General features: G+C 49.6%; 1 protein-coding gene across 1 annotated transcript; it reads left to right on the top strand.

Annotated features, from left to right (window-relative positions):
- Window positions 1–13,223, top strand: epb41l4b (erythrocyte membrane protein band 4.1 like 4B; the record flags this gene model as incomplete). Its single annotated transcript, XM_084471854.1, has 17 exons — window positions 1–17; window positions 920–1,007; window positions 1,282–1,370; window positions 1,467–1,536; window positions 1,708–1,877; window positions 2,795–2,907; window positions 3,914–3,944; window positions 4,301–4,325; window positions 4,445–4,548; window positions 6,852–6,994; window positions 10,066–10,187; window positions 10,497–10,610; window positions 10,927–10,979; window positions 11,322–11,477; window positions 11,816–11,936; window positions 12,298–12,434; window positions 13,163–13,223. Coding segments are annotated over 17 exons (1,614 nt in total), but the record flags the coding sequence as incomplete, so codon positions are not given.
- Window positions 13,224–14,629: the final 1,406 nt, after the last annotated feature.

Below are 14,629 nucleotides of genomic sequence, written 5' to 3'. Positions count from 1 at the left end.
AAATGGGTGGAGCTCAGGTGAGGGGGGGCGTGGTTATCTGTGGGAGGACGTCTATTGGTCTAGGGTCGGGTGTTTTCATTTGGCGAGAAAAGACCCCGGAGGACGTTGGCTTTTCCTTCCTCGACACCCCCAGTCATGATGACAATGGGTCTGTTGCTCTGTGAGAGCAGCCTGTGAGTGGGCTGCCTCTCGCCGGGGCCATTCTCAGCCGTGGCGTTTCTCCCATTGCTGGAGCGCGACCAACATCTGCTCTGGTGGAATATTGGATTGTTTGTTGGGGAACTGGACAACCGCTCAACCTCTGCTGTTCTCAGGCTACACAGCTCCCATCAAGTGAATCGCTGTTCTCTCTCTCTCTCTCTCTCTCTCTCTCTCTCTCTCTCTCTCTCTCTCTCTCTCTCTCTCTCTCTCTCTCTCTCTCTCTCTCTCTCTCTCTCTCTCTCTCTCTCTCTCTCTCTCTCTCTCTCTCCCTCTGACCCTGTGTGAAGGATTATAGGGATAATCGCTGTATGGGTCTTGATTGAATCCAGTCAGTATTTAACCCCACCCCCTGTAGATTGATGGCTACAATATCCAATGAGATTACATGCACACCTATACTAAGGCCCAACCCCTTCCAGTGAGCAAGGGGTTACACACACACACACACACACACACACACACACACACACACACACACACACACACACACCGTGAACAGTTGTCCACGGGGGTTCGTTCCTTGTGACCGACTGATCCCTGAACTCATCCGCTCCTCTGAAATTACAGCGGCCAGTACGATAAATAATGACAAAAGGCATGAGCGCAGTTCCTAACGCGACGCGGGGAAAGCCACATTTTGAGATTGTGAGAAACCCAACCCTCCTTTGTGTGCCCCGCCCCGCCCACTGCCCCCCCCACCGCCCCCGCCCCCCCACAGAGGCAAGAGCCCGTCGCAGGCCGAGATCTGCTTCCTCAACAAATGCAAATGGCTGGAGCTGTACGGCGTGGACATGCACTTTGTCAAGGTTGGTGTTCCCGTCTGTCAGTATCGCCGCCATGATCTCACACACACACACACACACACACACACACACACACACACACACACACACACACACACACACACACACGCCTCTCCCTCTGTGTAAACCCTGGCTTCTGTTCTCTGTGTGCTGTGGGTCGTCTGCCAGGAGCGGCTGTGAGGTCTGATTTGTGTCTTGTCTTGTTTGTTTGTCTTCTTCTTCCTCCTCCTCCTCCTCCGACCCCGCCGCCCCGCCGCCCCCCCGGTGGTGTCCTCAGGGTCGCGATGGAGGGGAGTACGCGCTGGGCCTGACGCCGACCGGCATCCTGGTGTTCGAGGGCTCCAGCAAGATCGGCCTCTTCTTCTGGTAGCAGCTGCTCTCTCCCACCGTGCAATGGAAACGCTCACGTGTCGATGGCCCCTGAAGGCTAAGTGTCTGTGGCCTTCTTTCCCCCCCCCCCAGGCCCAAGATCACCCGTCTGGATTTCAAAAAGAGTCGGCTCACCCTGGTGGTGGTGGAGGATGACGACCAGGTAGGTGTCTGTAGGGGGGGGGGGGGGCTGCCCTGAATGCAAGCAATACCATAGAAGAGCACTCCTGTTCAGCCCAGACCTACAGCAGATGGTGTGTGTGTGTGTGTGTGTGTGTGTGTGTGTGTGTGTGTGTGTGTGTGTGTGTGTGTGTGTGTGTGTGTGTGTTTTCAGGGCCGGGAGCAGGAGCACACGTTTGTGTTCCAGTTGGACAGCTCTAAAAACTGCAAGCACCTGTGGAAGTGTGCGGTGGAGAGCCACGCCTTCTTCCGGCTGCGGCAGCCAGCCACGGGCAAGGCCAGCCAGAGTGACTTCACGCGGCTGGGCTCGCGCTTCAGATTCAGGTTAGAGCCCAGAGGACGCCCCCCCCCCATGTCCTGAGCCGCCCCGCTGGCCAGCAGCGCGGCCCTCCTTGGAAGTGGCGTCCCACCGGAGGGGAGGGTGCGGCCGCCGGCTAAGACGGTAGACCCGGCCCGCGGCGCCTCCTGTGCATAGGTGGAACCGTGTGTCATGTAAAACAAAGAGCAAGTAGCTATGGTTACGGTGTATCTATGGTTACCCGGGTCTGTTCCTATGGTGACAGAAATGTTCTCTTTATGTTATTTGTTTTTGTGCTTGTCAAACTATTATCCGGGCTGAGAATAAAGACCAGACCTTGCAGCCTGCTCTGTCAAAAGGCGCGAGTGAGTGGCAGCTGCATTGCTTCTGCGCACATCCTCATGTCAGCCTCGTGTGTCAATCAATACAGACATGTATAGATAGCCCCTCCATCTAGACCACATGCAAGCCCCGGCCTGATTTATTGCACGGTTGTTAACCGTTCAGTGACTATGTTTTGATTTTGGCAATACTGTAAATCAACACCAAGTATCAAAAAAAGACCATTAGGTCGTGGCAGGGTTTATTATTATTTTTTGGGGGGGGTGTTCTACAGGACATCAGTTTCTATGGTAACGCCACGGCCATTAGTACAAAGTCATATTCAACGTGAGACTAGGGGTTTATACCTATTGCCGTAGAAGGGCAGACCGAAACCATTCCTTGGTGTTTGGCTCTAAAGGAAACCTTCATCATGATATAGAGACTTATCACTGCACTGTGCGTCTGTGGTGAGGAGGGTATCGCTCTGAGGCCGGCGGCACGTTGACGCCTCGCTAAAGAGGCATGCCTTTGACCTTTTCACATTCTATGTGTGTCTCTTTGTCTGCCTCTCTCTCTCTCTCTCTCTCTCCCTGTCTCTCTGTTTGTCCGTGCGTCTCAGTGGGAAGACGGAGTACCAGGCCACTCACGGCAGTCGGATGAGACGGGCCAGCACCTTTGAACGGCGACCCAGCAAGCGATACCCCTCCAGAACACACTCCCTGGGGGGCAAAGGTCGGTCCCTTCATATGGATTATTGGGAGGTCTCTCAACATGTATTCACGTTTAGATGTAACAAAATAAAAATAAAAATTAGAATGACAACCCAATCTAAAATGAAACGTTGTTTAACATGTTTCCTTCTGTTCCTGTGCACTAACTATACTTCCCAGTATCATACGTTTGGTCTGGTGGCCTACTAAACAGCTCTCACTCTGTCCCCCCCCTGCAGACAATTACAATCAGACCTCATTCTGTCCCCTTCTAATAGATTTAACAACATGACATGATGAGGATCAGGAACTGGAATAAGAAGTGTGTGATCCATGTTTGGTGGAAGTTGTGTTGAGGGATAGCAGCGTATGGTTCAGCAGACACTGAAGCTGAGGTCGGTGTGAAGGCGGTGCAGGGCATGTTGTTGTAGTACTCGGCATCACCACTGTGGCGCCGGGGCTCACGCGCCGCCCCCTCCTCTAAAGCAGACCTCGTCCACCACCGTCGGGGCTATTCTGGGCCCACACACTAGGCTGTACACAGCCTTCCCTGGTCAGCCATGGTCCTCCTGCTCTGTGTGGTGAAACAATAAATAAAAGGCCTTCCAGTCGTGTGTAGACTGCTTAGACCCCAGGGAGTTGGGGTTAGGGGTTGTGTGTTCAGACACCCCAAGGATTGTCCAAGCCTTGTCCTGGGGGTGCCAGAGCGGGAGCGGGACTCGGCCTCCAAATGAGGCCTGAGGCTTTTGAGCGTTGGCTCACAAGGCTCTGAACACAAAAGGTAATTGAGACCACAACCACGTGTCAAATGTCCTCTCTCCTGGTCGCCCCGGTGGCGCACTGGGCTAAGGCGCATACCATATATTAGGCACAGTCCTAATTGCAGAGACCCAGGATCGAATCCGACCTGGGTCATTTACTGCATGTCCTCCCCTCTGTCTTCCACACTTTCCACTTTTTCAAAAATAAATCTTTATAATGTCCTCTCTCCTTCCTCCCCTCTCCTCTGGGTCGGGGGTCGTCTGCAGGCGTGTCTCCCGCTAAGCCGCTGCACATCGGGTGAGTCCACCAGGCCCGCGGGTCCGCATGCACACACCCCCTCACCCCCTGCTCTTAAATGAGCGGTCCTCCGTGTTTTAACCTAAACCCGTAGCTCCTAAAAATAAAAACAATTACAGTCCAGGAAATCCAAGAAGCTCAATCCCACCCTCTGAACACCCTCCTCAAATAGCTGCTTGTTAGAGACGTCTCCTCCGACTGGAGAGACACACACACACACACACACGCACACACGCACACGCACACGCACACAGATCCGATCTGCCATCCCATCCGTCGTGATAGCCACTGTATAATCAAGTTGTGTGTTAGTTGACCATTAACCGTGAGGATAATATTGCTCTCTCTCCCCCTAGCTCCCCTGACCCTAGCATCCATCCGGTAAGACCACCATCGCCAGCGCTCACGTCATTAAAACCAGAGTACCCTGATTCATATTTAATACCTCGTTAATCAATCTTCCCCCCCCCCCCCCCCCCCACCCCCCTCTCTCTCTCCAGTACCAGCGTAACATTCCTTTGGGTCATGAGGCCTGGAACGCCCCCCACCCTGCTCTCAGCCCCCCCGTTTACCTGCAGCACTCGGGGCTCACGCCCCCGCACAGGTAAGGGGATCCCCTCCACGAACGTCAGCTCCGATCCCCATCTCACCCCCGCGGATATATTAAAGGGATGGTTCAGAGTAAATTCCCCCTTGGGTCCTCTGCAGCATGACGTCCAGCCAAACACCCCCGCCTCAGATGCTCTTTTCCCTTGGTCGAACATCGGTGAAGTTAAGAGTTTTCAGCCGACTGGCTTAGTACTGGCGCTGATCGAACCTGTCTTGTATCTCGGAAATTATCCCGCTAATAATGCGTGGAATGTTACCACACTTCGTCAGTAGTACAAATAGGTTCTGCACTCATAAAACGAGGCATTGTGAAGTTTGTAAGTGCACCGGGAGTTTATTGACAATAACACGGCTTCAACTGTCACCACAGTTGAAGCCGCTGCGACGATGCCACTTCCGGGATTTGGGGAAAGCGAGGTTCCATCCACTTCCGGGATCCTCCGCAAAACTCACAAATGTAAGGAAAGATCGAGTGAATTCAACACTCCATAGAAATGTATTGACAACAAGGACAGGTTCCATTAGCGCCAGTACTGAGCCTACAGGCTACTCTTAACCTCACCGATGTTCGACCAAGGGAAAAGAGCATCTGAGGCGGGGGTGTTTGGCTGGATGTCATGCTGCAAAGGACCCAAGGGTGAATTTACTCTGAACCATCCCTTCAATTTGCCCCCACAACTGGGGGGGAAGCAGGGATTCACGGGAGCTGTATTGAAAATACCAATGAATATATGTGGGGGTGTGAGGTGGAGATTTTTGTTTACCCACCATCTGTCCGATGGGGGTCCAGAGATGGGGCGCGCTGGAGGTCAGCTGTCTATTTATAGAAACGCCTGCCCTCTCCCGCTCTCTGATGCCCGCTGCACGAGCTCTCTGTTGTCCGCCTCTCACCCCCCCCCCCCGGCCAGGGCTCATGTCTGTCCGTCTGTCTCGCCGCCTGTCTGTCCACTGGTCCAGCTGCGTTTCTGTGTTTTCCTGTCTTTGCGTTTGTCATGCTTGTCTTCTTGTCTCTCTCTCTCTGTCTGTCTGTCTCCTTCTGTGTCTGTTTGTCTGCATGTCTGCTTAAGAATTCGTTCATTCATCTCCTGTCATGTTCAGGGCTCCAAGTGAGAGTGTCTTTGAGGAGGAGGAGGAGGGGAGCGGCCATAGTCATCTTCATCCTCATCATCATCTTCCTCCATCTCACTCCCAAGCCGTGCCGGAGCGAACCAGCGGCGCCTTCCCAGGGTCCATCAGTGTGGTTTACAGGGATAAGGTCATGACTGCACTTTGACCTTTGACCTGGGCTTGCTTGGAGTCCAGCTGTTTCCAAAGACAAAACAAAAGAGAATACCCCAAAGAGAGAAGCTTTGTTGCTGGACTCTAAATCAATGGAGATTTCATCTTCAGTGACATCATCATCATCATGGTCATCCACACCTCTTGTGTCACATCCTCCAAAATAAAGCGGTTTTAGTGGGGGCCAAAATAGAGGCCAATATAGGAACTATTATAATTTCACCTTGTCCTTATTGCTTGTGTAGTTTTCTTTGTCCTTGCTGGAATAGTTTTAATATGTGGGTGCAAATCATTATTTTAATAGGAATGGGCAAGTTTCAGGCCTTTGTATTTGTGTTGATTCGTCATGAAACTGGGATCTGAATGCAGGACTCTTGAATGTAAAGTGATCGTTTGTGCTATGTGGCTATGTTCAAATAATGTGTTCTCGTCTGCCTGAGGACGCTTGTGTGCTGATATCAGTAGTAACTTATGCAGGTGAGGTTAAAAACCAAATGTAGATCACCACTTTTTCTGATGTGTTTTCATGCGTGTAAGGATTCATTTTCTCCTCCAGATGTGTTCTCAGAATGTAGTACCAGTTTGCAGCCAGCCGTTTGTTTACATCAGGGTCTATCTGAATGATGCAGAGGGTCTTCTCAGCTTTGTAATGTTTACTCCAATCACAGTATGCCTTAAAGCCATGTCAACCAATCTCCCTGTCTCAAACGTAAACACAACTGCAAATGGATTTGGATGTCATTCATCCTGCACTTACGACAATATATAAAGCGCAAAATTGCCGTGTGGTTTCTTCTATTCTTTATCTCTTCGTATCAGTTTTCATTGGAAATTAGAAAGACAGAAGAATGTACATGTATCTTTGATCCTCTGATTAGGAAGTGAAAGAGTTGATCGGCAAATGCACTCGAGTGCTTTTATTAGGTTGGGGACGACCGTGACTCAGCGCCTAGCGATGGAGACGGAGGGGGTGGGGGGGAGGGAGTTTGTTATGACTCTGTGTTCGTGTGCCGTCTTCAGTTTTCCTCTCAGCGGTCCTGGCTCAGACCACCAGTTCAGCGTGGAGGAGAACGAGGCGCCGTATGCTGGGAAGATCCACCAGCATCACCACCGGCGGCACACACACAGCCAGGACACGCTCTGCCACACACACAGCAACACTAGTTGAGTACACGCACACACGGGCGAGGTAGTGTGTCTGTAAACCGTATCGGTTTTGTCTTGTTGGCTACATATTGATGATTTAGACATCAAAACGGTCAGAGCTGCCAACTCTCACGGTTTCACCGTGTGAAATACGCTTTTGCCTGTTTACACACGCACACACGCCACACATCCAATTTCTCACGGCAAAAAAAAAAGCTATAAGGTATGCATTAGGCCTACAAGATTCTACAGAATCTCACTCTGGCCAAAACCCAAAAGTTGGCAGCCCTGAAAACGCACAAAATCCGTGGCTGCAAAAATAAACAGTTGACAATAAACAACAAACATCTCATACTGTATAACAAGCTGGTCACAAACTGGAAAAACACTTGCTCCACTGCAAACACTTTACAAACAAACACTCAAGGTAGCCTACTGGACAAAAAGCCATTCAAATATCACCACTGTAAAATAATTCAAAGGCACAACCTCATGACCTTTGACAGTTTTGTGTTTCTAGCTGATGTATGTTTAGTTTATAAATTAATGAATGATTTGGCCGCTCCAGCATTTAATGAGTTTGTGTCACTGCGCTCAGACAATGGGAGGAGAACCAGAACGTCCAACAGAGGGGACTGTGCAGTACAGCAGCACAGGACCCCGTTTCCCGAAAGCATCGTTAGCCTACGTGGTTCGTAAAGTTTATCGTACGAGCATCGTAGAGTTTTCACACCGTTTACCGAAAGCATCGTTGCGTAACGAACGTCGTTAAAACCCTCGAAGCTAACGAGGAATCCAGGGGCACTCGTAGAGCGCTAAGAGCATCGTTACTATAGCCTCAGTGGAGTCACCAGCTGGACATTCCGTGTATTGGATGTGTTTTATTAAAACACGTCATCCAATACCACTGAATGTCCAGCTGGCGCAATTTCGCAATACCCCCAAAACAGTGGTTGCTGCCGATATATTACTCGTAGACTACTGTTTAAACATCAAAGACAGCGACATGTTAGAAGTCAACAAAAATATAATTTACTGCAGCAATTTAAAATTCAAAAATAAATGTACCGATCTCCACCTCGCAAGGCAACCCTATCACAAGGCATATAATAAAATCTCTCGTATAAAAATATAACTCGCGTGGGAGGTCACTTGCGAGCTGCACTTGCTGTCTCCCTCTGATTTTAATTCAACCATCGTGGTTAAAATGTCCTCATATTGATCAATGACAGAAGACATACTGTAGCCTACATGAATCATGCTGAGACCAGCGGGTGTCTGAGAATTTCTGCAGGTGTTTTTTGTTGCGATTGTTTGCCATAAAGCACTGTAGGCGCTTCGGTGAGGCTGTGATGAAGTTCACCTATTTGTTGGACTGTGTCTAGACAGTTACGAACATCCCTGACCTTAGTGGAGTGCATAAACGCCAAGTTGAGAACGTGGTTTCTGCAGTGAACGTGGACTGCTTTGGGAAACTGCTGCAATGCGTGCCTTTCCCGCTTACATTGCCCGCACCATCATACCCCTGCCCAACAATATGGGCAGGATCTAGACCAGCAACAGCAATATCCGTGTCAATGCCTCTGCGTTTGAATGATAATGAATTAATGGAACGTTGCATTTTTAATGTTTACACCAAAGATTCTAGACTAGAGAGTGTGCGCCAATCAATGAAACCGGAATCAGAGAAAGTCTGCCCTCTTTGCAGCACAAAGCATGTTTCAGAAATCAGCACATTTAGATTTTAATACATTTTTATTTTTCTAATATGTAATTATTTCAGGGGGGAAAATGCCGTGAAAAAATGTACACATGGTGCGTTCAGGATTAGGACTGATATAGCTAGCATATGTCGGCCTAGACCTAATCAATTGTGTTTTAATATTTGTAGCATTCATATTAGTCTAGTCTTTTCGTAGGCTACTCTGCTGTTGGCCTTGATCGGGAGATATTTATTTATATCACAAAATATATTTTAATCTTACAACATTCTTGCGTCTCCCCCTCCTACAGAGCCCATTTCAGCACCGTGCCAGTAGACAGCTACAAGCCTACGAACGTCGTAAGAGCAGTGCATGCGCGTTCATGTTAAGAGGAGTTTCGGGAAAAGCTTGAAAATTTTTTACGAAGCATCGAAAGATCCTTCGTAAGAATGATCGTACGAGCATGGATCCATTGTTATCGGGAAACGGGGCCCAGAGATCCAGAGTTTGGCACATGCGTATTTTCTGTTAGAGCCACAAAGTCTTGGAACTCAGTACCAAGCGAGATAAGAGAGTGGAACACCTTTGCTGGTTTTAAATTTAAGATAAAATCATGGCTGAAATCAACCCAAGCATGTACCAGTCATGCATAGACTGTTGTCTTAATGTTGTGATGTCATGTTGTCTTGGTGTCCTCATGTTGTGCTGATGTTCTTGTTGTTGTGGTGTCCTAAATGTTGTGATTTTATTGTTCGTATTGTGTTGTTGTGTTTTACTGTTCTTGTTTTTATACTTCAGTGTCCCTTTTGACAGAGATGTTATCCTCTGTCTCCTGCTACAGATGCAAATGAGCTTATAGCTAACTCTGGCACTGCTAATGAACGGTGCATTGTCCCTGTCAAATAAACAAATAAATAAATACAATTGAATGTAAAATTGAATGTAAAATATATTTAATAGGCTCTATTAAATTTAAAAATTCTACAAGAAAGTTAATAAATGAAAAGTATGTTTGTGAATACAGAGAAAAGTTGGAAGCTAAATCTGCTGTAGGCCTACTAATATAAAGTTGAGGAACTCTGTAATCCTCAGCCCCCCCCCCCCCCAGACCATCTGCTGGGCTTCACATGCTAGTCAGCACTTCCTCTTTAATATACTGTCTACATGTGTGTATGTGTGTGTGTGCGTGTGTGCGTGCTTGCGTGTGTGCGTGTGTGTGTGTGCGTGCGTGTGCGCGTGTGTGTGTGCGTGCTTGCGTGTGTGTGTGCGTGCGTGTGTGTGCGCGTGTGTGTGCGTGTGTGTGTGTGTGTGTGTGTGTGTGTGTGTGTGTGTGTGTGTGCGTGTGTGTGTGTGTGTGTGTGTGTGTGTGCGTGTGTGTGTGTCAGGACACCGAGCCTCCCCTCGTCCGTGCGATGGTCTGGATGTCTCTCAGTCCCTCCGGAAGGCTCTGGAGACAGACAGCGACTCCAGCCCCTGGCCCTCGATTCACATCAACATCGACAACAAGGTCACACACACACACACACACACACACTCATAAACACACACACACACACACACACACACACACACACACACACACCACACACACACACACACACACACACACACACACACACACACACACACATAAACACACACACACACCACACACACACACACATAAACACACACACACACACACACACACACCACACACACACACTTAATCCTTCATGTTTCATCTTTATTTCTTTATTTCCGTTTTTTGGGACGCAATCCAACGGGATCACTGTAATCTCCCGCCTCCTCTCCCTCTGCCCCCCCCCCCCGGCAGGCGGAGGACAAGCAGCTGTCTGAGAAGTCCTTGCACCCCCCCAGCACCCCGCGCCTGCTGCCGGACCACCTCAAGTGTAACATCCTCAAGGCCCAGATGGAGGCCGCGTTCAGGGTGAGCCCCCTCTCCCCCGGGCCCCTCCCTCTCTCCCCGGGCCCCTCCCCCTCTCCCCCGGGCCCCTCCCCCTCTCCCCGGGCCCCTCCCCCTCTCCCCAGGCCCCTCCCCCTCTCCCCCGGGCCCCTCCCCCTCTCCCCAGGCCCCTCCCTCTCTCCCCGGGCCCCTCCCCCTCTCCCCCGGGCCCCTCCCCCTCTCCCCGGGCCCCTCCCCCTCTCCAGACATGCGGGAGGCGTGCACTTCACTGACACACTAACAAGGTGCTCCTGGAAGATAACCTTTTCTTCATCCCCCCTCTCTGTGTGTGACACGCCAGGAGCCTCCCACCACTCCGCGAGGGCAGGGCTCCAGCGACACCTCCAATGAAAGGCCTGTATTGTAGTTGATTGCGCTGTACTGTGCATGTGGTTGTATAAAAGTGTGTTATTATCTGTACCTGTATGCTATATATTTCTGTGTATATGTGTGTGCGTGGGACTGTTTGTTTACTGTTTGTGTATGTTTGTGTGTGTGCATGCTGGGCTGTGTGTGTGTGTGTGTGTGTTTATGTATGTGCGTGTGTTTTTGTGTGTGTGCGTGCGGGGCGGTGTGTGTGTGTGTATGTGTGTGTGCGTGTGCCTGGGACTGTGTTGTGTGAGTGTTCATGTATGTGTTTGAGTGTGTTTGTTTGTGTGCGTGCGGGTGTGTGTGTGTGTGTGTGTGTGTCCTCAGATACCAGAGCTCATCTCAAGACTCGGCTGCATCTAGTCTGACGGTAGAGAAGAGCCCTCACTGGTCAGACTACAGCCGGACCCTGGACAGACCCCACCCCAACTCCTACAACATCAACACCAACCGCAGGAAACGCCTGGTCCGCCAGTACAGCTTGTAAGTAGAGATAAGACACTGACCTCCATGTGTCTCCATCATTTAGTTATTAAGGAGAGGCTTTTTTATCCAAAGCCACTCACAGTGAACTCAGATACACTTTGTTGAGGAGCAGCTAGGACGTTATGTATCTTGCTCATAGGCTGCAGGGACTGCGGCGATCGAACCCAGAACCTTTTCGGCTGAGAGTGGAATACCCTAACCGGCTGGACCATATGAAATAGATAACTGCTTTCCTGATCTTTGAATTCAGGGCATCTTTGTTCATACATAACTCTATGTGTTACGTGGGATTAATGTTGACTTTATTTGTGGTGAATGATCTGGTTGGTCGACAGTAACCATGAAGATGAGGATAATCTCCCAGAAGCCCTTGCAGCGATATCGGCCGAAAGTGCCACCAAGTCTGGTTCCAACAGTTCATTAGACAGACAAATACAGCCTCCGATATACCCTCAGGTAACAGCCTCCGATATACCCTCAGGTAACAGCCTCCGATATACCCTCAGGTAACACCTCAAAGACATGTCTCTCTCCCCCTCTCTCTCTCTTTCTCTCTATCTCTCCTTTAATGTTGTCACTGTACTTCTGTAGAACATAATCCAGTCCCATGAGTATGATTAAGCAAAAGGAACATTGTTTGCACAGAAAAAACATGTGTGCGTGTGTGTGTGTGTGTGTGTGTGTGTGTGTGTGTGTGTGTGTGTGTGTGTGTGTGTGTGTGTGTGTGTGTGTGTGTGCGTGTGTGAGTGTGTGTTTTTGTGTGTGTGTGTGTGTGTGTGTGTGTGTGTGTGTTCATGTACCTGCTTGTGTATTACAGGTGGATAATAAGATGCCAACATTGGAGCTTGGCAGTTCCCGCTGTCCCTCCCTCTCTCCCTCCCCAAACCTGTCCCCCTCGTTCTACCGCAGCTCCATCCCACACCTAATCCCCTACAGCGCTGCCCATAACGACAGGTACACCCCCTCTGTCCCGCCTCCTCGCTCCTCTCTCCTCTCTCCCCCTCCTCTCTCCTGCCTCCTCTCTTCCCCTCCTCTCCTCTCCTCTCTCCCCCTCCTCTCCTCTCCTCTCTCCCCCTCCTCTCTCCCCCTCCCCTCCTCTCCTCTCTCCCCCTCCTCTCCTCTCCTCTCTCCCCCTCCTCTCTCCCCCTCCTCTCCTCTCCTCTCTCCCCCTCCTCTCCTCTCCTCTCTCCCCCTCCTCTCCTCTCCTCTCTCCCCCTCCCCTCCTCTCCTCTCCTCTGTCTCCTCTCCTCTTTCCTCTCTCCCCCTCTTCTCTTCCCTCACCTCTCTCCTGCCTCCTCTCTCCTGCCTCCTCTCTCCCCTCTCCTCTGCTGCTGGCCTGGGAACAGTTTCTTTGCTTTGCTAACATTATCACTGGGTGTCTTATGGCTGGTCTTAGTGGAGTGTGTTCAGTACCTCACTGGGTGTCTTATGGCTGGTCTTGGTGGAGTGTGTTTGTACCTCACTGGGTGTCTTATGGCTGGTCTTGGTGGAGTGTGTTTGTACCTCACTGGGTGTCTTATGGCTGGTCTTAGTGGAGTGTGTTTGTACCTCACTGGGTGTCTTATGGCTGGTCTTAGTGGAGTGTGTTTGTACCTCACTGGGTGTCTTATGGCTGGTCTTAGTGGAGTGTGTTTGTACCTCACTGGGTGTCTTATGGCTGGTCTTGGTTCTCTTGTGTACAGCGGAGAGGAGCGGTTGGACCGGGAGAAGATTCTGCGGGCGCTCCTCATGACGGAGCTGTGAGGCATGACCCTTGACCTCTGAGGCGCGACCCTTGACCTCTGAGGCGCGACCCTTGACCTCTGAGGCGCGACCCTTGACCTCTGAGGCATGGCCCTTGACCTCTGAGGCGCGACCCTTGACCTCTGAGGCGCGACCCTTGACCTCTGAGACGCGACCCTTGACCTCTGAGGCCTGACCCTTGACTTCTGAGGCCTGACCCTTGACCTCTGAGGCCTGACCCTTAACCTCCATGACGTCATCGCCCCATGCGGACAATGCATTCCGCGAATGATATAAACGTATATATATTTGTACAAATGTACTTTGCTTAATTATTATTCTAAGAGGATATTTATATACATGCTTTATTATGCATTGACATGAACTGTGTTGATTTTAAAAGATTCAAATGATTATTTTTCAGGTTGCTCTACATTTGCCTACATGTATGTTTTGATGTGATGTGTAATATATATATATATATATATATACACACTACCGTTCAAAAGTTTGGGGTTCACCCAGACAATTTCATGTTTTCCATGAAAACTCACACTTTCATTCAACAGCTTTCAGCTGTGCTAACATAATTTCACAAGGGTTTTCTAATCTTCAATCAGCCTTTTAACACGATGAGCTCAACAATGTACCATTAGAACACAGGAGTGATGGTTGCTGGAGATGGGTCTCTGTACACCGATGGAGATATTCAATAAAAAATCTGCCGTTTCCAGCTAGAATAGTCATTAGCCACATTAACAATGTCTAGATTGTATTCCTGATTAATTTAATGTTATCTTCATGATAAAACAATGCTTTTCTTTAAATAATAAGGACATTTCTAAGTGACCCCAAACCTTTGAACGGTAGTGTATATGTGTATATGCCAGCCATTTGCTGCAGACTGTCAAGGGCTTTTCCATAAACTGATGTGTATATGGAGGCAAAAACAAATGACGTTCATGTAAATTCAAATAGAACCTTAATTCGCTTTTTTAGAACACAATGTTTGAAGATTTACAAGATGACATTTAAAAAAAACAACCAGTGACTGAATCGAGGGTAACGATCAGACTTTACAGAGAGGCTGCCTGTGGGCTCCATGGCGACATTCAGGTAACCGGGGCCCAATCACATCGGTCTCCAGACATATTCACACCTATTTTTAGAGGAGTGTGGGTGGAGGGGAAAACTGCATGCAAGGTTTTACATTTGGGTTGGCGATAGGCCAAAGCTAGTCCAGGCTCCGACCCCAGTGTGACCCGTCCCTCTGACCATGGGGTCACCCCAGTGTGACCCGTCCCTCTGACCATGGGGTCCTCCTGGGTTTTTCTATGTCACTGCCTCCTGTGTCTTGCATGCGTTTCCATTAGCCTCAATACTGCCATCTCTTATGCCTTGTGTGATTTGTTGTTGTCGTCGTTCAG

This window comes from Micromesistius poutassou (assembly GCF_964030765.1).
Source record: "Micromesistius poutassou genome assembly, chromosome: 8".
NCBI classification, from domain to species: Eukaryota; Metazoa; Chordata; class Actinopteri; order Gadiformes; family Gadidae; genus Micromesistius; species Micromesistius poutassou.
This window is presented reverse-complemented; position numbering and strand designations above follow the sequence as displayed.